This window comes from Typopeltis vanoorti, chromosome 2 (genome assembly GCF_054136105.1).
Source record: "Typopeltis vanoorti isolate ZY-2024b chromosome 2, IOZ_Tvanoo_1.0, whole genome shotgun sequence".
NCBI lineage: Eukaryota > Metazoa > Arthropoda > Arachnida > Uropygi > Thelyphonidae > Typopeltis > Typopeltis vanoorti.
The window spans coordinates 55,647,328-55,674,015 of record NC_143550.1 but is presented as its reverse complement, the minus strand read 5'-3'; the positions used below and the strand labels follow the sequence as shown (position 1 = coordinate 55,674,015).

Genomic DNA, 26,688 nt, shown 5'->3' with positions numbered 1-26,688 from the left:
TCAACAGCATTTTTGTTTCTGTTAACATTTCTTAGCAGAGAATCTCAGCTTGAAGAAGTGTGCTACTGGGAAAATATGTTCTAATAAACTGTAGGTCTCTCAACGATGCAAAATTAATACCTGAACCAGTTTTTTTTTATATCAAGTCGTCTCTTTTCCCTATACTGGCATTAAAGTAACCGCAACTAATTTTATACAATGCTCAGGTAAAGAATCGTACATCTTTTCCAATTATTTCTCAAATTTACTTTTTTCATTTTTATTTTTCTGTTTCATTTTCTTAGAAAACAGAAATATCTTACTTTATGTAAATGTTGGCGTATAATTTTTGCTAATTCTTCTTCTTTTCCCTAGAGGAGCAGATAAAAGTTTGGAAAATTATGTTTCATACTAATGAATTTTAATTACGGCATCTTAATGATAATATCCATATGATGATGCCTTTATGAGCGAACAAAAGCTCAGAGGGCTCATTTGATCAGTTTAAGAAGGAAATTCATCATATGGTAGTGACTGACAACACACACACACACACACACACACACACACACACACACACACACACACACACACACACACACACACACAAACACGTACCTTCCACTAGGAATATTAATATACCGTGCTTTCGCGTGCACTTAATGAAATAGGATACAGTTCATGAAAACTCTTTTCTAAGCTCTTAGTAAACAAAGTTTTGCAAAATGGTTGAATAAAGCACACATGTATATTTTAAAACTACATTCTAGTAACCTAAAATTTATTCATGTGTTTGTGTGGTTTGGTTTAAAGAAATAAAAGTTCCACGCAAACGCAATCTTCATCTCTCAAAATATTCCAGTCATTGCAAGCGGAAATGCCTTAGACCTATTCTCTAACTCAGTTTAGATAGTTCAGTGCGACGCCCCAACTGTGAGAGGCTTAATAGCATCAACTGAACGGAAATTAATGCGCTGGCATAGCAATTGACAAAGGCGAGCGATGTTCTAATCTTGCAGAAGACACATAACGTTGAGAAGAGTGAAATGCATGAGCCATTTTAACCTCATTGCAGTACAGAGAAATGCAAAGGATTTATGCCTCGTTTCCTGACTGTAGTTAGAAAACATTTTAACCAAATATGCATCCATTATGAACTAATTGAAGGCCATTCACAAATAACACCGTTTCAAGATTATTTTATATGTTATTATATACTGTATATAAACATAAGAATTATAATCACAAATACAACTTAAACAAACGCTAACCTGCTTTTCTTCTCCGACTTTTATTTTCTCCTGCTGGATAAATAATATAATAATATACATAATATTCATCAGATATTCAACTGACTAACATACGCACGAATAATAGCCATTTTTTAAAAGCGCACGTTACCATTTATTGTTTGTTTTTATCTTTCTGTATATCAACTCCATAGCAGCGCCGTTTAAGCTAGACGCCTAGTCTTTCTGCTCATGCGTTGAGAGAAATGCGCACGCAGCTTGCCTTAAAACTGTTAGCTTGTAAGAGCAGACGACAGTAGCAAATTGCAGTTAAGGTTCGCGTTTTGCTTCCAGAATTGCTTTCTATGTGAACTGTTGCGCAAGTTTGGATTATATAAGCAGCCTAACAGCTACTATCTTATTTTCGGATATTTGAAAATGTAATTAAATAGGTTAGCATACGTTTCTTCAAAGACTTCTGTGTTACTGTGTTTCTATTTATCTTTAAGCTATCGTAATGCCTTTGAATCGTCAGCGCAATTGTTCTTTGAGAAGATCGTTAACTGAAGAAACGAGATCAAGAAATGGCACTATAGGATACTTGCAGTCATCAATTGTAGGGGATACAAAGCCCTTTAAAATACCCCTGTCACCTTCTGTGGGTAGCGGACCCCTCTATGCTCTGGAGAGGAATGGCCTGATGAAACATTCTATATCGACTACAGAGATCTTTGATATTGCTTTCAAGGTAAGTTTAACGCGCAGTTAAGCGATTTATGTCCCAATTTTAAACTTAAACGGCAAAATAAAGTTTATTTTAGCCTTTCTCACATAATTGCTATTTTCAATATATATAGGCTCACTCATTAAGACATGGCCATTAACATGGAAACAGTTTGAATTTTGGTGAAATTTATTGAAGTGATTATTTATGAAAAGGTATCCTACGATTTAAATTTTGGTGCCATTTTAAAGGACGATTTTTGCTTAAATACTTTATAGGCCTCTATTACATTCTATTTAATGTAATTATAATGCTATCGTTTATATCTTCCTGGCATAATGCCAAGATTAAATATCCATGGTATAGCTCATGCGTTAAATAGATGAAACTGTCGTCTGCTTAAAAACTGCAAGAGCAATAAGTTTTTTAGTATTAAACTGGTATATTCAGAACAGGTCAGTGACTTGTGTAACAGATCGGACATATATACATATTTTGTCCAGCGGTTAATGAAGAAAAATGCATTCTTAGATATTTACTTTTTTCTGTGACTTAGTCAAAATTTTAATCGACTGATGTCTATGCTAGTATATAACTTTTAACCATCATTGAGTGCGGTCCTTGATCTGAAGGGTACTGTCGTGAGCGAACGGCATACCAGCATCGATAGCATGAAAAGATCCGTTTGTATTTGGCTGGTTAAATCAGCATAAAGGCTACAAACCTTATGAAACAAAACTTGGCAAAAAGCATATAATTTATAAATGTTGTTGCATTTTAAAATACACCATGATATATAGGCATGCATTAATGAGGTTAATTCTTACGTTGGCTCGGTTATTTTGTAATTTCACACAGATAAGCGAGGTTCAAAAGCACGAGCCTTTAGTGGAAAGACCTGAGTTCGTCCGTTTAGGATGCGAACAACTTTATAAGCACTTTTTTAATTGAAGGTTAAAGTAGTTAGGAAGTCTCATACAAATGTGGAAGTGTTTCTTCCGGAAAAATTCGGATTTTTCACCCCTCAAAACGAACCAACTACCCACAGAATTCACTTAATTAACAGACAGCAAACTATAATAAGTGTAACATAATATTAATATTATAATATTAATTATAATATACAGTATATTAATTGGGTTATATGAAGGTTAGAGTAATTAATTCATATATTAATTAGGTTATATTAAAATAAGATTGTGTGAACATAAATTAGATTGTATTAATCGGGACATAAATTAGGTTTTATTGATTGGGACATGTTAATTAGTTTGACTATTTAATTAGGTTATTCGGTTAGGTTGTATGAACATGAATTAAGTTGTATTAATTGGGCACGTGATTAGGCTTACTATTTTGGGCGCATTAATTATTTTATACTAATTAGGAAGAATAATTCAATCACATAATATTGATTATGTCGTATGAACATTAATTAGGTTATATGAAGCCAAGTTGCTTGGTTTCATACTACACTTGAGGATGAGACTGAGTGGCTAAGTTGAACCCCGGTTGTCCATGGAATTTACCGCTTTGTCATAGACGGCGTCGCGTATGCATTGCAGCTTATCTTTTTGTGTGAATCACACCACACGTTATAACTTTATCGAACACTTAGTACCGTGGGTGAGCTAAGAGTAAGTAATCCGAATACACTGCTATAGAGACAAAAGACGATTATATATATATTTTTTTCAAGCATTTAATTCCTCCAGAGACCACCTGACGTGAACTCCCCCCCCTCCCCCCAAATCATCTGGGGTGATTTCAGGTTTTAGCTGTTCCACAGTGATGGCATCCTCAGAGTTCAGAAATTCCTCAGTCGATGAATCATCTTGCCAAGCAGCAGCGCTGGAGACTGGTGGTAGTGGGGAAAGTTCTCGTTCTGGAGCACGTTGGGTCCCCTTATAAAGTGGAGATATGTTACAGCATACTTGAACATTGCTGCCTATCGCATACATTCGTTGTTGTTCTTGCTTTATCTCTGTTAGTAGTTCCTTCAAGCAGATAATGCCCATTTTCACAAGGCACAGATTCTTTGCAAATAGTTTCAGGAATATGAAAGGCTTGTTATTGGCTTGTTCATCCTGTGCACTTCGTAGAGAGTTCGTTTCTCGATGTATTGACCAAAGGAGGAATTGACATACTCGCTATTAGGTAGATGCATGTAATAACGAGAAAAGACACTCATCTAATAGGAAGACTTACGTAAATGCCTTATTTCAAATACAAAAAAAAAAAAAAAAGAAAGAAAGAAAGAAAAAAGTAACCTCCGATTATTATTTTTCAAGAAATTTACAGATTACTCTAAGACTGTATGACCAAATTATGATGAATTACATTTTTTTTTTTTTTTTGTGGAATGCGTGAATGAAATTCCTTCAAATCAACTCGATATTCTTTGAGATAAATATTGGTGAACAGCAACCGGACTTTACACTTTCTAAATTAATATTATTGGATAGTATATTTACGATGGGTTCAATATTACGAAACAAATCACCAAGAAGCTTTTCATAAACAGAAGTTTAATATTATCACCGAATTTACTAAGATTAGCATTAGGAAATGTGGAAATGACGTCACTGATTTCAAACGGTTCATATGACTTCTTAAAATACCTTTTTAATCAAGCGTTTGAAATCAGTGACCCCAAGACCCACATTTCTAAGAAGGTATTTCGATTATTTTACGAACCCAACTCGAGTAACTTAATACGACATTTATATAAAATATAAAAATGTTAAAATAAGCAAATCGGCAAGATTGGTAATAAAGAGCCTAAAAAGGCTTCATTCTGGCAAATGGTAGTTATTTCTACAAATATATCAACCACAGAAAATTATTAATATTTCCAAAAAGAAATATTTTCATCGTTATTCTTAATGCAAATTGGAATGCTTCATGGATTCAGAAAATCGGAATTCCTTGCTCTGTAAGATATGGGGGTTTCTATATCGCTTTTAATAAAAATGAATACGAATTGAGCAAATTACACGCCGGTACTAAGTGAATGGATGCATAATAAATACTGCACGTCAGAGCTAAACAATCATAATGGCTGCCGATCGTCAAATTATTAAAACAATTGATATGAATATAGCTGCGCGCGCGCGCGTGTGCGTGTACGTGCGTGAGTGCGCGCCCGCTTTTAAATTATAACGATCAGAAAAGTCTCTTTTACATTACATTTTTTTTTTTTTTTCTAATTACGTCTACATGGGTTGCTTGAACTTTATATTCCGCGAAAGCCCTGGTGGGATTTATTTATAGAGCACCAAGGAAATTTTACTGTCGATTGCGAGATATAAAAGGTTATGACGCTTAGAATGTGTCTTTTATCCTAAACCTAATATAAAAAATAAAAAAAATTAAAAAAAAACGTGTCTTATAATGGAAAAAAGAAAGCGTATTTCACGAAAATGATCAAAAACAAAGATGCGTTCTTGGAAAACAAGACAAAACGTAAAGCCTTTGCTTTTAAAGAAATATGAAAGTGAATAACATTACTGATGGATCCAAAATGCTATAATGGAGGGAGGGAAAGAATAATGATCTTTCCTTGAAGGGTGAGATTTAATTTTAAATAACATGAATAAAAAATAATACTAAGAATAAAAAGGGCCCTGCAAAAAGTACAATTTCCCTTGTATCTACTTTACATCGGGCTGTCGAGCGCTTTCTTATTTATTTTTCCATTAACTGCAAATATTATGTCAGTCCATTAATTATAAATAGGATTCGTACTTCTAATACACAAGAACTGTTAAAAAAAAAAACAGAGAAAGTAAGAAAAAACGAAATGACTTAAGTACCGTACTACGCAAAGAATGATCTTTTCATTCCCCACAGAGTGTAGCGGAGCACTTGTTTAACCAAACTTTTGGAAATCGGTAGGTAGTCAGTTTCTTTCTTTGTCGCATTTTTGCAGCGTGTTGGATGTAAGCAGATAGTATTTATGTCCCCGTCCTTGTGTGTTTTATGATCGGTTGTGATGAGTTACCGAATTATAAACCCGCTTTCTTCCGTTAAATAAAAAGAAAGAAAATAGGAAATACTTTTTCACCGAAGTTTTGATTAATTTTGGAATCAGATTAAAAAAAAAAAAGTTCTTTTAGGTGATGACTAGACTCGAATTTAGAATATTACCCGTGAGGAATAAGTGTCGTGAAATTTAGTACAAAACTACGAATCCATACAAAAATTGAGTTTAATATTAAAATTAAAATATTAAACGATGTTAAAATTACTAATATTAATCAAAATGCATCAAGTGATTTTTTTGTGATTATAAGCGTGAAATTTCTGATTTTTATTTTTTCGAAATAAGTAAATAAATAAATAAATTATAAAATAATCAAACCAGTAGCTTCGAGTTTCGAATTACAGGGAGCAAAACATTAAAATAAGAATAATCAACAATAAAAAATAAAACGACTTTCAATAATAATAATAATAATAATAAAAGTTAAGCTAAACGCATAACGATACGTTCAAGCGTTAAACGAATGATTATAATGTTTATTTAATTTGCATTTGATTATTGGGAATGGAGCTCCAAAAAATTGATTTTCGAAGGTTGCTTGTCATGGCATCTTTAAGTCTGTTTTAATTGTTATTTATTTATTTTATTTTATCTGCGACAGAAATTTCGCATCAGCTGTAGGTAACTTGAGTTTTTCTCATCGGAAAATCAACATCATCTCCTTCGGATATTAAAACGATGTCGAAATAAATTCTCACTGACTGAAAATATCACTTAACATTAACAGGTTTAAAACTATCGCAAAACTTATTCAGCGGAAGTAAAACAGAATTCCGTATCTCAAGCAAGGTTCATAAGATTCTTGTTTTTCTCAATTTACACGCGATATTCGAGGAAATCGTTTTTGTCAGGCGTTTTTCGAAACCAACAAACAACACGGCACACGCATCTTCCCGAAGTCAAAAACTCTTCCTTCCGTTTCTCTAGGAATTGTGCGTAACTCTCTAATAGCTGGTACGTCTGTCGCTCGTCCCACACGGAAATGGATGTCACGGGATGTTTTCGATTATTTAATTTTTCTCACTGTAACCAGCACTAGAAGCAATTTCCTTGTCTGAGTTATGTTGAGAGATGCGTCAATCAGAAAGAATGCCTGAAGTTTTTTGCACGATCTCAAATAGTTTTTTCGTTAATGGGAATAATTGGTTTGCAATCTGTAACATATTTGCAGCTCTTGTACATTATAACAAAGACAGAAGTGCAAAAGCCTTGCTATAGAACGATAATGCTCTCAGAAAAATAATGAATGCAGTGCAATCAAATGATAATACGTATATGACGTTAATGCTAATTCCTTAACTGTTTTCAGTACATCCACTTCTATAAATATAAATACCGCGTTATTATTCCACATAGCTTATTGTTCGACTGACAGGAATAGTCTTTCTAGGAAGTTAATAGTAAAGGTTCGAATTATGCGAAAATGTTAATTGAAATGTGTTGCCTGCTTATCTGTCATACAAAACCCACACTGAATACGTCTGGGAAGCTTGGTGTTCCCAATGACAATGCTTAAAGAGGATCAAGGTCCTCGTTGACATTTCTTTTTTTTGGGGGGGGGGGTAGGTGGGAAAACATTTAGTTACGTCACTGGTCTACAAAGTGTCATCAAAAAATGTTGGAACTAATCGACAGCCGACATCTACATAAGTTAGTGAAAGTGTAAGCAGACACTGCTGAGTCAATCGCCGTTTATTTCAAGGACTTGCGTTATTGAGAAGGAATACCTTGCAAAGTGTGGCTGTGTATTGTGTCCTTTAAGATTTCCATTCCATCAAAAATCGAAGACTACTTAAAATGTTAAAACTTGCTTTTAGAGACGAAGCAATGATCGGACTCCAAACCTTTCGTTGATTTTCTAAGTTCAAAACTGGAATCTGTTGATATTTGAAGCTGAATTGTCGACATTCACCGACTACTAAAAACTGACGAAAAATGTGCTCCAATCAAGAAACGTATATGAAAACAGACGAGGGCTACAAGTTAGCCAATCAGGAGGAGAATCTCACTGGAATCATGTCAAGGCATATTCTCACAAAATATATAATTTACGATAAATTACAACAAAGTCTGTCTTGTCATCTGGGGAATATCTGTTTAAAGACGTTGTTTTGTAATCTCCATGCTGCCCTGATCTCGCACTCTGCAACTTTTTTCCCCCCCTTTTACCAGAATTCAGGTTGTTACTGATGAGAGAAAAAAAAATGCCATGAAGAAAATCTCGCCAAGCTCAAAACAACAAGTCCCAACTCCGAAACTCACAGCATGAAACAAAAGCCAAATCCCGTCTTAAACAATCCAGATTTTGTTGTTGTTTTGTTTAAATTAGCCCTCGTATATCGAACTTTCTCTTCTGACTTAAAACTGAAACGGTCAACATGGGACGTCACGGTTTATAGTTAAAAAACCAGAGTGTGATAATAAGTATTCTATTCACTTTACACTGTTGAGTTGTTACAATATACCTACAAATTTACTTATACTGTGATATACAACTTTTCAATTTCCACCTGTTGGCTACTTGAACAAAGTGCTGTCGCTGTGGATATTTTGTCCACTAAAACCTTTATAAAAAAGCTCAAAGATGAGATTGCAAGTTTTCGAGTCATAGTTCACAGAACGAAAAATGCAAATATTGCACGGGAAATATTTTGCTACTATTTATTATCCAGAAATGATGGAAGAGAGTTGTCCATTAAATAGACAACTCTGTTCCATTATTCTGTTCGGAGACAAATAAAATAGACTCTATTGTATTTGTCTCCGAAGAGCGGTGACTGCATGAGTTTGTCATAAACTTCGTAATCTTTTTTGATAGTCATCAAAAAAAATAAATAAATAAAATAAATAAATATTTTCATGCATTTCTTTAGATTTTATTGTTGGAAGATTATGCTGGGGCAGTTAGTTTTCTTTTGGAAATGCCATTTGATCAAAATCATCTGCTAACAAGGTTTGAGTCTGAGCTCGACTTCTTGCTGTTCCATTTTGGTGCACTTCTTGCATATGTCGAGCGGATAAAATTCGCAAGAATCAATTGAAGGTTATTTTCCTCGAACGATTTAAGTTTCCTAGAACTCTTCGATGTCACTTCGGCGACCGTTGTGAGTTATAAAACATAAAAGAAGCGTATTTAATTTTTATGACTACTCTCGACCTCAATCTCCGAATGTCTTTCTTTGGATATAATAGTGGAAACTTATCATCTTAATAGATAAATAACATGTTGCGAGATTGCCATCTTCAAGTAATTGCTGTCTGTCTTGTCATTATCCTTCCCAGCCGATAATGAGCACCTCCCTAGAGACGTTAATGTTGCCTTTTCTTCCAGATCGAGAAACGATATCAATTTGTGTCAAGTGTCGTTTCAGCTGCCGGTGCATCTTTTACACGTGTGCGATGCAGTAATAACTGTTGGGTAAACTGTTCTCATGTATATACAGCTGTCAGCGTTCCCGTTGTGTGTTCAACCTCTCCTCTCGTGACAAACATAGCGTGAGATACGTCACAAAGACCCTGTCACTTCTTGTCCGGACGCTTAGCTCATTTAATATGCAGGCAAGTTAAACGAAGTCAATTCTGTGATTGCAAGTTCGTTGGATTAGGATATCGATACTGCGCTTTACAGTTAAATGCAAACGAAAGTTTTTCAGGTCTTTGACTGAATTTTGGGCAATATTAATCCAATTCGTGAAGGTAATTTAGACTAAGTAGTACAAAAACAGTTAATACCTTGAAGTTGAAAATAAAATGAAAGGTCTTCATTCAATTCTCAGAAGTATCTCAAGACGATGAAGAAAGAAGTGAAATAAAAATTATCATCGTTAATTTTCACCCTGCTTTAGTTTAGTCTTTTCGTCATTTGTCAAACATCCCCAACATGAACCCACAGTAAACAAAACAGCTATCATCAGTTTATAGAATAAAATTTGTTCGTTTTGTTTCAGTAAGACGAATTTGACGTCATACTTCCATGTTTCCATGGCAACAACAGTTTCTGCTTTCGCATACCAGGTGGCAGAGTATATTATACAATATTTATCATCAAATAGAGTACTGTAAACGAGACATGATATTCAGTGTCGCTCAATGATAAACCAATTTAGAATTCGCGTATTGTTATTTATTTAAGCGATATAGGCTTAGTATTCCTTGGTTGTAAATGCATTTATCACTTGAGCCTCCTGAAATTATACTTCTAAATGTGAATCACTGATCCCTGTTTATCTCCTTTATTTTTATTTCAAATTTCTTTCTGTTTGTTATCAACATAGCATTCGGTGCGAGAGGGTGGAAGGTACACTGAGATCTGGCAATCACTTTAGCGCTCCAAACTTTAATTGCACATCGTTATGACAGCGACAAGATGTGATTTCTATTAACTCGAAGCATCCTGATTAACTGTACTTTTAAAGAGGCGGTCACAGTTGACTCTGTAGTAATTTTTGCAAATGAAGCTCTCGGAGCACATAGTTTTTTTTTTTTTTTTAAGTAACCAGGCCTCGATATAATATAAAATGAAATAGAAAAACACTAGTGTTAATTCCTAAGAGATAAAAAAAAAAAGCAGAGCGATGATCGACTTCAAAAACACCTCTGTGCTATTTTATCACAGCACTTAAGCTGTCCAACAGTTCTCTACTCTTAGCGTATAACACATTATGGCGACACAATGTTCTTGTAGCAAATCGCTTACGTTATAATCATCAAACAGTTTATTGCCCAATAACGCAATAAATTGTACGATAAGAGGTCAGGGGACAACATATGGGATTATTTCATCAAAACAGGACGACAGGTAATGCAGCTATGGAACTGTAAAAAAGCAACTGCGCCCAAGAAGCGTAGTTTGGCTATTCACATCACGTGACTCGAACTCGAGTGAAAGCTGCCAGTGCATAAGATTTTTGATCGAATTAAAACGAACTATCAGAGACATCATAATAAATAGAGGATGCATTCAGAATCTATAGTTGCTATTATTAATCAAAAATGATGTAACATTGAGATAGGGATGTCCTTTTGCTTTATCATTACTTTGTTGTTGACAGAGACATTCGAAATTGAGATTGTCAAAAAATATGATTTCGAATTTTTCGAATTATTTAATGTTTTTTGGCATGTTAACTTGCGAAAAATCATTTCATCGCTAAAGACATAATTCCAGTTAGTTGTTGAAGGTTAGCGGCTCGTGTTTTATGTAAATTTGACAACATTCATCTATTTTTATTTTTTTTTTATTATTATTTTTTTTTTTTTGTGGAAGATAAAATTCGAATTGATCGATACGACTTGGCTGCACCTTTGAAATCTCGGAATAATCATTGAAGAATTCACAGTACTTTGTATAAGAATAAAAATGAGCACAATTCAAAGGTTCCGAAGGAAGAGCATAAGAAAATTAGATGGGATGAAAACCATAACGTAAGTCGAACATAAGTCATGTTGACGAAGGAATTATCTGATCAGCAAAGATCGTGTAACTGCAGTTTCTTATCACTCAATAAAATGAAGAAATTGCATCCACCCTTTAACATGTGAAAGGAGATTCGATGCTAACAATAAACTCAATTACGTAACTAGATTAGGGTGCTCGCTGTGGATCTGCCATCTTTGAACTCAGAGTTTACACAAAGCAAAAGTCCACTTTTCCTGCAAGTTGTTTGCTCTGTTATTGTACGTATGGGTATTGACTGGTTCGGTTTGCATTTACATTAGAATTACTTAAAGAAAGTTGAGTTGCTATAAGGAGGATTACTATTAAAATTATCATAACTCAGTTCATTGAAAGAATTCAGGCCTACAGAGATCTTCAAAGCTCGAAGGAGTTTCTTGACGTATCATGAACTATTTCCTTTTCCTGTTACGTTGACAGAAAGATAAAAATGAACATTTTGGTTGTATTCTTACGGTTAGCGGTAATTGTTTGGTGTTGTGCATTTTAAATCAAGAAAACCTCTTTTGTTATTTTGTATAATCGAATTTGTCTTGCAAAACAGATCCAAAGACACAAGTGAAATTGTTTCTTCGCTTGTCTCTTTGCACTGAGATATTCACGTAGTTGCATACTCCATTGAATTCATGTTGTTTAAAATTTAAATAACTTTTCAGTTTATGATGTGATTGTCTGTCTTTTAAGTGCGATGACAGAGCAAATAATTTCAGAACTGATGTAATAAGAAATACATATGAAATCTGCTTTGAGGAAATGCAAGAACGTTGCGAATATTTGTGCAGTAGAATGTTTTTTTTTTTTTTTTTTTTTTCTGTCCAGGACGAGAAAAACCTTTCTCAGATAAACTCTCAGACAAACTGAGTTGTAAAATCTTGCTTGTTCGAGCATTCATTTCGATTAGCTGACTTGTTTTAAACTAAGTGTTAATGAGATGTAAACTTTTGACTTTATCTTAAAGTTAACCAATTTATTATTTTGCTTAAATACTAAATTTAAGTAAATTTTCAGGGACGGCGTAATAATAACTAAAGAAATATCTACGAAATACCTCAAGGACGTCCATACGGTAGCTAACAGTAGACGATTTCCCGCATGTAGATATGTATTACAACATTATGCGTTAGTCCGTTGAATGTCGTTCTCCGGTTTGCAATTTTCTTGTGAAGGTGGATCGATCGCTCGGTTGTTTTCGTCAATTTTCGAAATGGGAAAAGAAAAGGATTGGTATCGAGTTCTATTTTAAATTCTGAAAACTACATCCGAGAACTTTGAAATGTTGAGAGAAACATTTGGAGATGAGATAATGAGAAGCAGACGCTTTTGGTGATTTTCTAGCTTAAAGGGTGGTCGAATATCAATGGAGAAATGTGAAGGAAGCTGCCATCAAGAATAGGTTAAGTTTATGCAGGCTGAATTCTTAACCTTGCATTACTTTGGTGTCCGTAGGCGGTTAAGAAATAGATTCCCCTGGAAATGGCAAAAATCGGCACTGTATAAATTCACAAGAGGAGGGGGGGGAGCGGAAGGAATAAGAAAATATAACTAAATTCAACTTCCATTGTCTTCCGCCTAATCCGAGATCTTTAGATAACACTGTGAAGTGGCTTCAGATATCTTTTCTATACAAGTTCTGTTGGGATTCGATTCCGATGTACCAATCTAAGAAACTTCAGTTCTAAAAGTGGGCGTGTCTATGACGTCATAACTTTTGTGAGGTATATTCCTGTGATCTAATTGATGCGAAATTTTGCAGCTTAGTTTCGTTGCTTATTATCCATTCCAACTTTTTAAATGGAACTTCATGTATTTAGTCGAAGTCTATTTTTTTTCCCTATCAGTTTTGATGAGCTTAGACTATCGTATATTAAAAAAAATCGGTGATTTCTATACTTTATTTAAAAGGAAATGGGAACTCTAAATATTGTGTTTGTAGTCTTGTCACGGGATATTGCATGGCATAAAGCAGCTGGCCAGTCATTATTTCGATCGAGAAGGCGTCACTGTCCTTCCTTGTCATCCTGGTCTTGTTCTGATAGAGGAGGAAAATAGAAAGGGGGAAAAAAAAACGTATTTGCAGAGACCCAGTTGTAAGCGGCTTCATTTTCACACCTGTTTTCCGCTAAACCCTCACGCAGTGTTAAAGGCGCCGCAAATAAATGAGACGTGAAAAGTTTTTCGTTTTTCCCAGGAGCTAATTAAACTGATAACGCATTTTAGCAACAAATACCAGATGGTTATTTCACACCTTCTCTCTCTCTCTCTCTCTCTGTGTGTGTGTGTGTGTGTGTGTGTGTGTGTGTGTGTGTGTGTGTGTGTGTGTGTGTGTGTGTGTGTGTGTGTGTGTGTGTGTGTGTGTGTGTGTGTGTGTGTGTGTGTGTGTGTGTGTGTGTGTGTTTCTCGAAAGAATACCAATATTTCCTTGTAATCCTTGTAGCGGTTAAATAGGATTTTTTTTTGTTGTTGTTCTGCACATATTCAAGCTGTAAATAATCTCTATTTTAACTTTTATGAAAGCAGAATGGGATCCGTGCCTTATCTTTTAAACGAACTTGCGCCAAGAATAACTAGAAGAGCTTCACTGCGCGAATAAACTTAAAAAAGCAATGTTAACCGTGAAATTATTTTAAAACTGTACCTATAACAGACTGTTATACAGTCTGTTATATGTACAAATATGTTAATACTTTCTCTGAAATATATTTTTAATATTATCCCCATTTAAAAACTAACTTATTTTATTTAATTTCAAATTGCATAATTTGATACATTTTCTACTCATTGAGGTAATATTCAATATTCAATTATAATTATTAAATTAATCTTGAAACAATAATCAATTCCAGAGTAAAACTGGGGGCAACCCCCTCTCAAAAAAGGAAAAAAGATCAGTCTATTTATTGATTTTAAGTAGCTAATTATTTTTGCCTGAAGAGCAAGCACTTTAATCTTAAAATATTAAACATACGGAGATTACGAAGACTGGTTTAACGACGTAATCCGTGTTTATAGAAATGTTAATGTTTATCGGGATGAATGGATTTGGTAGTGCATACATTCTCAGAGGATGAAAGACCTGAAGAAAAAAAAAAAGAAAAAAATATATATATTGTAAAAGCTCTACTGAAGATTTTAAATGGAAGCAAACTACCAGTCAAATACCAAGCTATGACTATCGTACAAGTGTGATCCAAAACTTTTTTTTTTTTTGAATTTTCGCATTATTATTTTTAGCACTTCCTAACATAAGAAATGAAAGACATTATTAAACAAAATACAAGTCGTTGCTTGCATTCTTCTTGATCCATTTCTTTGCAAGTAGTTCCAACCCTCTAAGATACTAACACCAATAACTGAAAGCAGAAAACTCATCTTCTTGAAAAGTTGAGTTTTTTTGCCGAACTCTGCCTTCGGAACAAGTAATAAAAAGTTACCCGGATAATCCGGAGCCTCTGCTCGAGACCAAGCATCACGCCATTACAGCAGTACATAACTCTCTGTACAAACTACAACGACACTTAAACACTTCCCAGTCATTTATTTATTTATAACCTGAATTTGTTTTCTTCTGTAGAATGAGATGTCTTCTTACCCATCTCCTCCGGGCATTACAGACCCTGCCAGTAGGATAAATTCAATTTGTTGATTTTTTTTCCCTTCCTATCTGCCGTATGAAGTCTGGTGTTATCTTAATGGAGAAATATCCGTTTTCGATTGCTCAGTGACGGGTCGGTCGGGAGATTGGTGTATTGACTACTCCCTCTTCTGAAACACCGTCTTCAATTAAACCCACGGTACTGTTATGTTCTGTAGCTTACTTCTTTTCAGTGTTTCTTCCGGGTTGATTCATTCACTTTGTGCATTTGGACAGCACGCAATAGCACGATGCTAAACATGTTCTGATGTCCATTCTGCACCGAACACTTCAGTATCTTCCACTAACTTCAAAGTTCATAAAGATAACAAAAAATTGGACATCCTTTGGGTGTCCAATGTTATCTTTATGAACTTTGAGGAGCTTCTCTGGCAAACACTCATAAGTTTGTCGGCTAAATTCGCTTTCAACGATCTCATGAAGTGTCTCAGGATCGATCGATTATTCGCTTTCGAGAGTGATGTCTCCTTTCCCAAACATTTGAACCATTCAAATACACTGCTCTTCTTCATGGCATTATGTCCTCTTTCGTATTCTGTCATGCTGTTTAAAGTTAAAACTTTTTTTTTTTTTTTTTGGATTTGTTAGAATTGCATGTGTTGTTCTGTTTCATTTTCCTGTTTTTCCGGATAACTCACCTTCAGTTGAAAGAGCCGTCCGAAAAAGTTCCTCTCGTCCTGAACGGTCGAGACCGTGACATTAAAAACAATGCCGCTATTCTAGTGGATATCAGAAATGGCAATTTCATGATTAAGTCATTTGTAAAATAGGCAGTTAAAGTGTCAAGTAATTTTATTTTTAGAGATTAAATACAGTAGTTATTTACTTTCCTGCTAAAGTGAGAAAAGACGAACGAATTTCGTTGTGTTTAACATTTTAAGCAAAACGCAGTAAGCTGAAAATTAAATTCTCACAGAATATATTTATTATTTGTACAGTCCGTGCCGCGCTTATCTTCTATTCAAGAGTTTATACCCCTGACACGTGCCAAAAGTTCTGTGATGCATGCGGAATTCTGTGATTTACTGAGTCACCTCTGTTAGTGGTGGTTTTGAATTTTTTAGCAAAACGGTGGAGGGAAAAGTGCTTTTGTCTCCACAGAATAGCATGTTGTAGAGTTTCTGCGAGTCCATTCTGTCAACCAGAAGATTGGTTTCAGAATAAATGATGGCTCTTCCACCTTCGAATGTCCTCGACTGAAATGTACACTCACACATACACAAGAGAGACTGAATAAAGAAATTTTTACTTTCCTAAGTTATTTTTCTAACTCTATCGAAACTTTATCATAATCAAAACATTCAGTTCTGACAATAAATAACTTAAAAAATATTCTTAAATGCATTTTAGTTGTTCCACTGACACTCTGCACAGAGCACATGAAAGTCGAGTAAATTAGTCACGTGATCTTATCACCTGTTCTTTCTTTTTTCTTCTTCTGCCAACTGCCAAATGAAAGAAAAAAACCTTTCTAGAATAGCAAAACTAGAGTATTGGAATTGCAGCCAAAGTATCTGACGCTATAAGACTAGCGTATTATGTCTGTTAGTTGAGTGTTCTGCAGCTTGCATTCTGTGCAGGAGGAACTCAAGATGATTCCGGAAGAGAGAGAGTGTGTGTGTGTGGGGGGGGGGAATTCTCATATATCGTGTTATATGATGTCTTTTGTACGATTTTTAAATGTAATCTAACCTGAAAATAAAATCTGAATTCGAAACCTGGATTGTATCTAAAGTACTAGATGAGATTTTAACCTGTCTTTCGGACCAAATGGCGTCGTCGCCAAAGCTTCGGTAGCTGAGTCGGTTTCTTTGGTTGGAAAATACATGAGTTTGAGTGCCGTCTAGAACGCGAAGAACTTTATCAGGACTTTTAAATCGAGAGTGAGTTAGCCTGTTATATACGGAATTGGTGGATTTTTTTATTCCCCTCCCCTCCCACAGAAATTCGGAATTTTCTTCTCGCAAAACGGCCAGGAGGAACACATGCTTACGCACAAGAATCTACAGTATATTTAAGTATAAGACCAACTATATTAATCTAAAATTATGGTTACGAAAGCTAATCTTGTCAGGTTATGGGCTTAAAAACCTCTGAGTACCCTGAATTATTATTATTATTATTATTATTATTATTATTATTATTATATAAACATCTCGATGCCCTTAAACGATAATATTTTGTATTCATTTTGTATTTATTTATAGAGTTTAAAAAGATCACTACGCATAATGAAGTTGAAAATATGCAAATCACTGATGTACGAAATCTTACAGTTGTTAAACTTTTGGTCAGAACTATGATGTTCGCTGTAATCGATAATCTAATCTTTTGAACTAGTGGATTTTATGCTGTTCATGGAACAAAGTAATGAATATTCATGCTAAGCCTAATTTATATTCACGTAATAATTCTGTTTAGCCAGCTTTAAATAATTACTTTTTTTTTATAAAAGATATCATAACCTCAGGAATATGAGTTTGCATACATGAAATCTATTGTTAATCAGTGTAAAGAGAGAGAGAGAGAGCGAATGAATAAAATTTGAAGACGAGGTTTTAAAACCTTGGGAATTAAATTCTTTGATATGCAAAACATACCACTGTTTGTGCGATAATATTTTACATATTAAAGGCATGCAGAAACTACAAATTGTATCGTCTTTGATCTCAGCGTTCCTTCTTTTATACCTGTTCTCCTAACGATAAAAAAAAAAAAACAGCATCACACACTCTATTAATTTATAAGCCCATTCCGAAAGATGAGTGTGTATAAACCAAGTTTAAGACGAAGTTTAATGGATCAGGCCTCGACCGCCATTTTTTCTCTTGTATCTAAACGACCCTCCATCGGCACTAATTCGATATTTAGTCATTTGCCGAGACTGTCTATACGTAGTCTTGTATCATCTGATTCTTTATGTAGCAGCTCTATTGAGCTGACAGTGGAATTACCTTTAATCTGCTTATTTCCTGTTTGACTGCTTTCATATCTTTCTGTAAGCCACTGACATAGCGCGTCGAAATATGATTATCACTTCAATTACGATTTTTCAGCACTGAAAATAAAATAAAAAAATAAAATAAAAATATTTCACTCAGTTTGTTTTATTTATCACTGAAATTAACTGATGGTTATAATGGATGTATATAATGCATTTTTAGTACTGTTTCCATTTAGTACGAAAGATAAAATGGAATGTTGATTTATATTTTATAAATATAGGTATTTAAAAGAGCCCATTTTGGCAGCAGCCAAAATATCACTTATTTCGTTCTTTAAATAAATACACAAAATGGTTGGAATGAGGAAAATTGGACTAAAACGTGGACATTTGAAAATAAAAGGATATTTTACTGATGCTATGCTGTTCGAACGACCAAACGTATGCTGACTGCTTCGTCACGTATGTATTCATGTTTCCATGGAAACCTGGAAGCATTGCGTCACATTCTAAGGTTTTGTGGATTCCATGTAAGTATTATATCACGTGTGGATGGGTGTGTGCGTATGTAAAAGGACTGAATGTTTTCGCTCAGGAGTTGCGTGATTTAACTCATCATTCGTCGAAATCGTCACACCATCAGCGCGAGATCCGTTGCACATGTTTACCACCAATTTCTGTTGAATTACCATATGAAGATGCATCAGAATATGAGATGATGAGCTCTCGTGTTAAATAGATGATCGGGATAGTTCTCTCAATCTACACTTTAAAACAACATCTTCAGTGTTGGAACTGCAATTTCCTTCAGCTCCCGGATTGGATTCAACGCAGCTGGAATTAGGAGACAGTAATCAGATCGGGGCTCCGGAAGACTTTCTGAAGTCATCTGCACCGGCCAACCGTCCATTCTATTGATAATGCTAATACGCAAACCTTTATTACTAATCCTGTGAGGATGGTCTGCCATTCCTTTCTGACTCTATACCGTCTACCTTCATTCCATCAGATAAGATTAGCTAATATACGAAGTTCAAGAGTAGATGTGAGAGAGAGAGAGAGAGAGAGAGAGAGAGAGAGAATGAGAAAGCAAAAGGGGAGATTGGGTGGGAGAAGAAGTGAGGGGAATGAAAGTGCAAGAGTAAGAGAGGAAATGATCAAGTTCCAAGAAAATATGGGCGTCGAGGAAAGGAAAGATGAATTGAATAACGAAGGAGTCGCGATGTGCAGTTTCAGGATGTGCGAAGTGAGTTTGATGGACGAATGGACTTAAATAAGGCAGGCAGGCGATTTGCACTTGAATGGATTTGGTGTTGAGTCTAGAAAAAGTGCCGTTGACTGGAGTGGGATTGGAAATGCAAAATCAGAGAAACTACAGCTATTGAGGGGAAGCAAGTGAATGAGTGTATGCATACCAATAAGGAAAATGAGTGGACAAAAATTGCTTAATTTATTTTCCGAGTTAGCAAATAGGAATGGGATTGTTAATACAAAGCGTAACGGTAGTTGTGGGCCCTGGAAACTAATACCTTTTATGTATGCTGAAGTCAAATGAATTCGGAACAAGGAAGTTTTTTTAGGGCTATGGTATTTTCAGGGTAGGTAGATAGAGCAAACAGTATGAGAGAAAGGGGTGTTAATGATGATAGCAGATGAACTAGGACCAAAGAGAGTGGGAGTTCAACAGGAGATAAGTAAGATCACGGTATGTGCATTTAAGGCATCTGATGTTAGATAGAGGCCAACAGAGGAAAAGATACAGTTGGTTACTGCTATAAACAATGGGATGCAAAGGATAATGTGGAAGGTATACGTCAAGAAATAAGTTCAGTCAGTGCGTGAAAAGTAATTATGGGGGATTCAGTTATGGGACAATAATTGGACACATGGGGGGGGATTAGATGGAACTTGTTATATAAGGTACTAGGGGATCGAAAGGGCTGGATCTTGTGATTGCATCAGAGGATGTGTCTACAACGAAGACAGCTACATTGCCGCTAACTGGTGAGAGAGAGAGAGAGAGAGAGAGAGAGAGAGAGAGAGAGAGAGAGAGAGAGAGAGAGCGATCATTCAGTTTTAACCTGAAAGGTGGTTAAACATTGGATTTTCAGTTAAGAAAAGAAGGGTTACATCTGGAATTACAGAGCTGGCGATTATGATACATAAGGGAGATAGCGTAGAGCGATACCTATGGGCGGACATACTACAGGGAAATGATCGAGTGTATAGTTAGTGGTAAGGAATGTTTGAAGGAACGAGTGATAGATTACATACTTAGATTCAGGGGAATAAATAAAGTGGGAATTAAGCACTTGAGTTGCACCTTAAAGCAGGATTTAAAAAAGAGAGAGAAAGCTTGTGGAGAGAATTTAAAGAGAAGGGTTATTAGTAGGCGCATGAGCAGTATAAAGCTGACTGACTAATATGGTAAGGAAGACGACATCAGAGTACGAGAAGGAATTAACTGAGCGAGCCAACGGTAATCGGAAAGAGTTCTTTCAGTATGTGGCAAGTAAAAGAAAGAGTGACTATTGTAGAATAACTTCGATGAATGCAGATGGTAGGGAGATGACTGAAGCAAACTGTAGTTGAATTACTTTGATCAAAGTACACTGCTCAAAACAATTATGGGATACTTTAGTTTCTGTCGGATAATCATAAATTTCTTCAAATAATTATAACTATTGGGTACTTTATACATGAATAAATATTTCTTACTTGCGGATAGGGTGTAATTTATGAGATATTGTTAAAATAATCGATATTTATTACAAATTTAGCAAATTATACATTTTAGCGTGAAATAATTTTAACAAGAATAGCAAAAAAGGCTTTTGTTAATTTTAAATAGGGCGTATGATCTCCATTAACAGCCGAAACAGCGGTACATCTTGATTGCATGGACCGGATAAGATGATCAAACAGTTCTTGTGGGATATTTCACCACTCTTCTGTGAGAGCAATTTCGAGCTCTTGAAGCGATCGTGGTGACACCAGTCGAGCAGAAACGCGCCTACCTAAAGCATCCCTGGCATGTTCGATTGGATTACAATCCAGTGAACAGGCAGGCCAGTTCATTCGTTCAATATCTTCTTCCTCCTCCTCAAACCACTCTTATACCAAATTTGCACAGTGGGGACTAGCATTGTCATCCATAAAAATGAATTCTTGGCCAATTGCAGCAGCAGCATATGGACAAACTATAGGTTCCAAAATCTCATCACTCCTTTTGGCTGTTAAGGAACCGTTTCTGATAAAAATAGAAGTCAGTACGGCCACCTATACTTATTCCAGCCCATACCATCAAATTCCCACCTTGATGTTGGGATCTTTCACGAATAAACTGTGGATAATTTCTTGTTCCACTTTCACGCCTTATCAACGAAAGAAATATTATGTTAATGATTGTGAACTGCGATGTTATAATTCCATTTCAATGATGGAAATTCTGTTGCGAGTTCCATATTCATGAAACAAAAACATTTTGCCAGATGAACACACACAGTTGTGCTCTGAAACTATATCTCTCTTAGAATAGTTTTTTTTTTTTTTAAATAAAGCAGTGTCATCCTTATTAGCTTATTATGTAGAATGCCTGCTGATCTTTCGAGTTAAATGGAGAAAGTTGATATTTGATCTTAATCGGGAATAATCGAATATTTTTGCATTTTATCAAAAACTAATTACGTTAAGTAAACAAATAAACTATTAGTATGATAGGGCTTTATATTCTCTTCTTCTACATCTATCTTATTCTTACTCGGTGAATAAATATGCATTTATGGTTAAATATGTATAATTGGTCTAGTGGATAGCTGTTCTCCAACTAGCAGGCTGCAGGTTCGAATCCCGCTGTAGACAGAGATGTTTGTAAATGTCTTTTGGTCGGAGATGAGCTTCATCATCCGATATGAGGCTATCGTCCCGCTTAATGGAAATCTAAAGTGGCTTGAAAAAAAGTTCCCTGTTTGGTCTGTTAGAGCAAGATTATGTAAAAAAAATAAAATAAATAAAAAATAGCCCACCCCAAAGCAGTATTGTATTATAGCTTTATAACTTTCTGGGGATAGATCATATGAAAAAAAAACTATGAATAAATGTCTAAAAATGTGCAGTTTTGTAGACTTCATCTTTGATATCATCTCCACTGATTGATGCAAAATGGCGTTAGAGTAAAAAATTAATTTATTTAATAAAAACGAGACTATTACTATTATCACTATTACAGGACGGTAATTAGTTGGGGAACTGTCTGTGATCATCTGATCAGTTGACCACTAAGTCAGAGTGATTTCATTGATGCTAATCGCAACTGCTCTCTTGTTCCAGTCAATCATCCTTTAAAAATGATTATCAACTGAAGGTAAATCCAACCAATTTCGTACGGAGGTGGCTGGGTTTTCCCCTCATCTAAAGCAGAAAAGCTAACTGGCGAACAGCTTCCATACTACAGAAATTACAATTTATCTCTTGGAAACTTGGATTTTTTTCATTCTACAAACCGGCCAGAAGTCACGTGCAATTTGCAAACATAATAAACCGGAATCCTAGTATTATTTGCTGTAGTCGTTAATTTCAACCAGTGACAACAACAACAACATTCATAATAGACGTGGATTTTGACTTGTTGTTATTTAGTACTACGCTAACAGTAAACCCTCACAACTTAAAAAAATATCATATTATAATTTATATATCTGCACAGTTGTATCTCGGATTATTCTTCGGTTTATGACCTATATTTTTAATTCATGCAAAAAGTTTTTTTGGAGGATAAAACATTTGGTTTTAGGATGCGTTAAAATCCTTAATACATAAACAGTAGAAAAAAAAATCAAAATTTTCTACAACAAAAGATTTCAATACAGAGGGGCTAGGATGCATGAATTAAATACTTTTATTCAGACTATTTTTTTACTTTTGCTCACAGAGTGTGAGATTGTTTTGAGCTATTTGTTTAAATTACGATCACACACACACACACACACACACACACACACACACACACACACACACACACACACACACACACACACACACACACACACACACACACACACACACACTGTGTTTTCTGGTCAGTTAGTCTGTTTTGCGGGAATAAAACACCCAGATTTCTGAAGAACAGCCTGATATATGTGCATACATTTGTATAACTTTGTTATAAAACAAGAAATGTATATTTATCTCCTTTTTTTTTCATAATTATATGCCATATTTGCAATACCCAGATTATTTTTTGTGAGATTTCAAATGTGATTTCAGTTTTTATACACGTAACACATAATTTAATCTGTTGAGGCAGTGTTGAAATCTCTGCATGTCACTTACAACACAAAAAACGCAATATTTTTTGTACGACAGTACATGCTCCATTTATTAACTAATTCTATAACTACTTTTGAGGGCGGAGACATTGCCAGAAAAAATTTTAGAGAGATACAAATCAATCCAGAACTTACAACACAAATAACTGGGAATTTATGAGGCGTTGCTTGTAGATGAGTTTGTTTCCCAGAGGTTAGATATTGCTTAAGGAGAAAATTCAACACGATCTAGATCCGGGAATGAAACGTGTTTCTTGGTTTGTTTGTTTTATAACAGACAGTCTGTGAAAGCAGGGAGTGCACACAGCTGGAAATAGTATGCAATTATCAGGCTTCCCTATCAATAAAATTATACCTCTTAGCCGCTCGATAAGTAGGTTACTTTGAGTGGAAGGGCCGAGCTTATCGCCATACGTGACAGTCACCGCACGTTCCACCTATGTGAACAACAGAATAGCAGTAGATAGTCGAGTATTACGTGAATCGAAGATTTTTGCTTTGTACAGAGAAGGTAGTTTCCTAAGTTGAAACAACAAATATGTTAGCTACCGAAAACAGCAAAATGGGAGAGGGGAGGAATTAATGATTATTAATCTGGATTTTGACAATGATAAAACAATAAAATGCTTGGGAAAAGTTTCTAATACAAGATATAATAAAAAAAAATTATGGATTGTTAATTTGCGATTCTTTTGTGATTTGAAACAGTTAACTCAGCTTCCTCACCATTATTCATTTCAATTGATTTGTAGAATCCTATGTTTTACACTCAACGGCTGTTTCTTTCTTCTTTGTTTTAAAATTCTTGATTATTATTTTTAGTCAGAAATTCACGTACAGAACAAGTTAGATAGAGCTGCAACAAGTAGCATGATCACATGCAGAACCGTTGTTAGGATATATGCCCTAAATTCAAGAAAACATCTAAACTTGCTTTTAGTGTTTTTCTGTAACCTTTTAATCAGATACAATTTTGCTATTTTTTGTCGCCATCCAAACTTATCGCTTCTAGGCATTACTTTAATGTTTAATGGGTTACGACAACTCTGATCATATCTTATATAAAAGTGCTTTGGCATGACTCAAATGAGATTTCCAACCGATTAGCTAATTCGCGGATAGTAATACATCTGTTTTCATGAACAAGTTTTCCTTAATTTGCATTACATTTCAATCCTCGTTGCTCATCAATGGATATCCTTAATCTTTTGTGCCTTCAACAGAAACACCACAACTTTTGAACTTGGCAAACCAATGTTTTATCCCAGTTTGAACTAGTGCACAGATGCTCGTCTGTAAAGTTTCTTTTAGCTTAATCGATATAGACGAGGCCTTCTGGTTGGAGAAACCTGGGTTCGAGTCTCGTCTATGACGAGAAGAATTTTTATCCCGACTTTTTAACCGAAAGTGAGTTATCCAGTCTCATACTGGGAAGGGGGGGGTTCATCCCACACATCTACAGACATAAAATAACTACCCTTATAGGGATGCAGCAGATAAATGGTAAGCCTTGTATATTAAATTGCCTGAAGCCCCTAATCAGGAAACTAGCCAGTCTCAATGGACGAGAATTGAATGGATGGAGAATTGCAAAAGGTGCAGTGGACAACACTTTAACAAGATATTACTTTTCCGTTACGTAAGCTACACTTTGAAATAAATAGTAGATTCTATTCTATTCAATTTAGCGGATGGGTTTTGTACTAATTGCTGTTTTTCTTATGTTGAAAGCAAGAATTTGACTTCTCCACGAGTTGCCTTCAATATTTACTTCGAATGCACTCTGGAACGCACGTATATTGTACGTGATGTATTTAACAAATGAGTACTGGGGCAAGTTTCTGCTCCTATTAGAATATAATAGAAAAATAAAATAATATAATAGTATGTATTGTTATTATTATTATAATTACGTGACAGCTCAAGGGAGTCCAAAGACTCATCGAGGGAGAGCAACTACTCTACAACTCTCTGTCACCACCATTCAATCCACCAACTACAACTAACCGCAACTACACCAACGCCATCTACAGCCTACCACCACTAATATTTTCACAGACAATCATAAACATCCGTGCCCACGGCGGGATTCGAACCCGCAGCCTTTTGGCTGGAGAGAGGATACGCTAGCCACTCGACCAACCAGGCTGGCATTAGTTTAACTATTTTAATAAATTTGCAAAGTTTTATGTCACTTGAATCTCATTACCTAATCCTAAATTCAACGAAAAATATGACGTTTTAAACAGACATTTTTTTTCTTTAAATAGAAGTCTGCTAATGAAAGATTTGACACATGCTCCCATGTCATTTCATTTCGACATGTCAGCGGAAAACGCAACAGTAGTAGAGACCTAGTTTCTCTATTCCTGTTTCTAGATGACATTTCGACATGTAGATGACAATCTCCCTTTCCAGAACAGTTAATTTCGACTATATAATTCCCAAATCCAATAGCTACTAATTAAACCTTCACTGCTTCACATGTTGTCATGGTAACTGACGTTGCTCATCATCCTCCAGCTATATAATGCTAAACAATAGTTGCCATATAATGTTATATGTCAAGTGGAAATGCCAACCAGAAGGCAAATCGAGTTATCCGATTTGCCTTCTGGTTGGCGAGAGAGAGCGAGAGAGAGAGAGAGAAAGAGATCACCCTCGTCGAGAATTAGTTCCAGAGAATAATGTTTGAGTACATGATAAATTTTTCAGGTTATTTGTTCGGAATGATATCATCAGGATGTCACCGTATGCAATCGTTTTCCTCCTGACAGTTTTCAAGATATCGACGGGAAAATCCAAAATTAAATAAGAAATATTGAGTTGAATGAAGTATTCTTATGTCATTCGGGTTACAAGAAAATATGTAAAAATGACTTACGTGACTTTTGACACGTACAGTGACCTTCAGAACGCACATTTATCTGTGCGAAACAACGACAGTCTAGAAAGACAATTCTTAGAAAGCCGTTGAAGGCAAGAAAAGTCATCAAAAATTTCACCAGGAACATCCTTCAGATTGAACTGATGCGTGTCTTTGCAAACAAAATAAGACTCGTCTACAGCATGTGTGTGTGGGGGGGGAGAGCACTGACATTTGTTATAACTTAAGTGCCTGGAAAATGTATGTGCATTTACGTCAGGGAGCTCTCTGGATAACATCATTCGTCTGCGGTGAGCGCACTGGGACTCGACTAACCCCCTGTTGTAATATTTTTCACGAATGATATTCAAAAGGAGGATATAGTTTATAGTTTAAAGGGTCGCATGGGAGTAGTTGAAAATGAGCCCTTTTCCTTGTATGTCCTTACATAAGTTCTGTTATGTTTT

General features: G+C 35.3%; 1 protein-coding gene across 1 annotated transcript in view; it reads left to right on the top strand.

The window, feature by feature from the left end:
* Window positions 1-1,542: 1,542 nt before the first annotated feature.
* The window catches only part of LOC150109048 (ras-related protein Rab-37-like), a 106,987-nt gene continuing 81,841 nt past the window's right edge, over window positions 1,543-26,688 (top strand). The window contains exon 1 of the mRNA XM_090405111.1: window positions 1,543-1,956. Coding sequence (XP_090261237.1) covers window positions 1,726-1,956 — 231 coding nt within the window. The 5' untranslated portion in view covers window positions 1,543-1,725. The remainder of the gene's footprint in view (window positions 1,957-26,688) is intronic.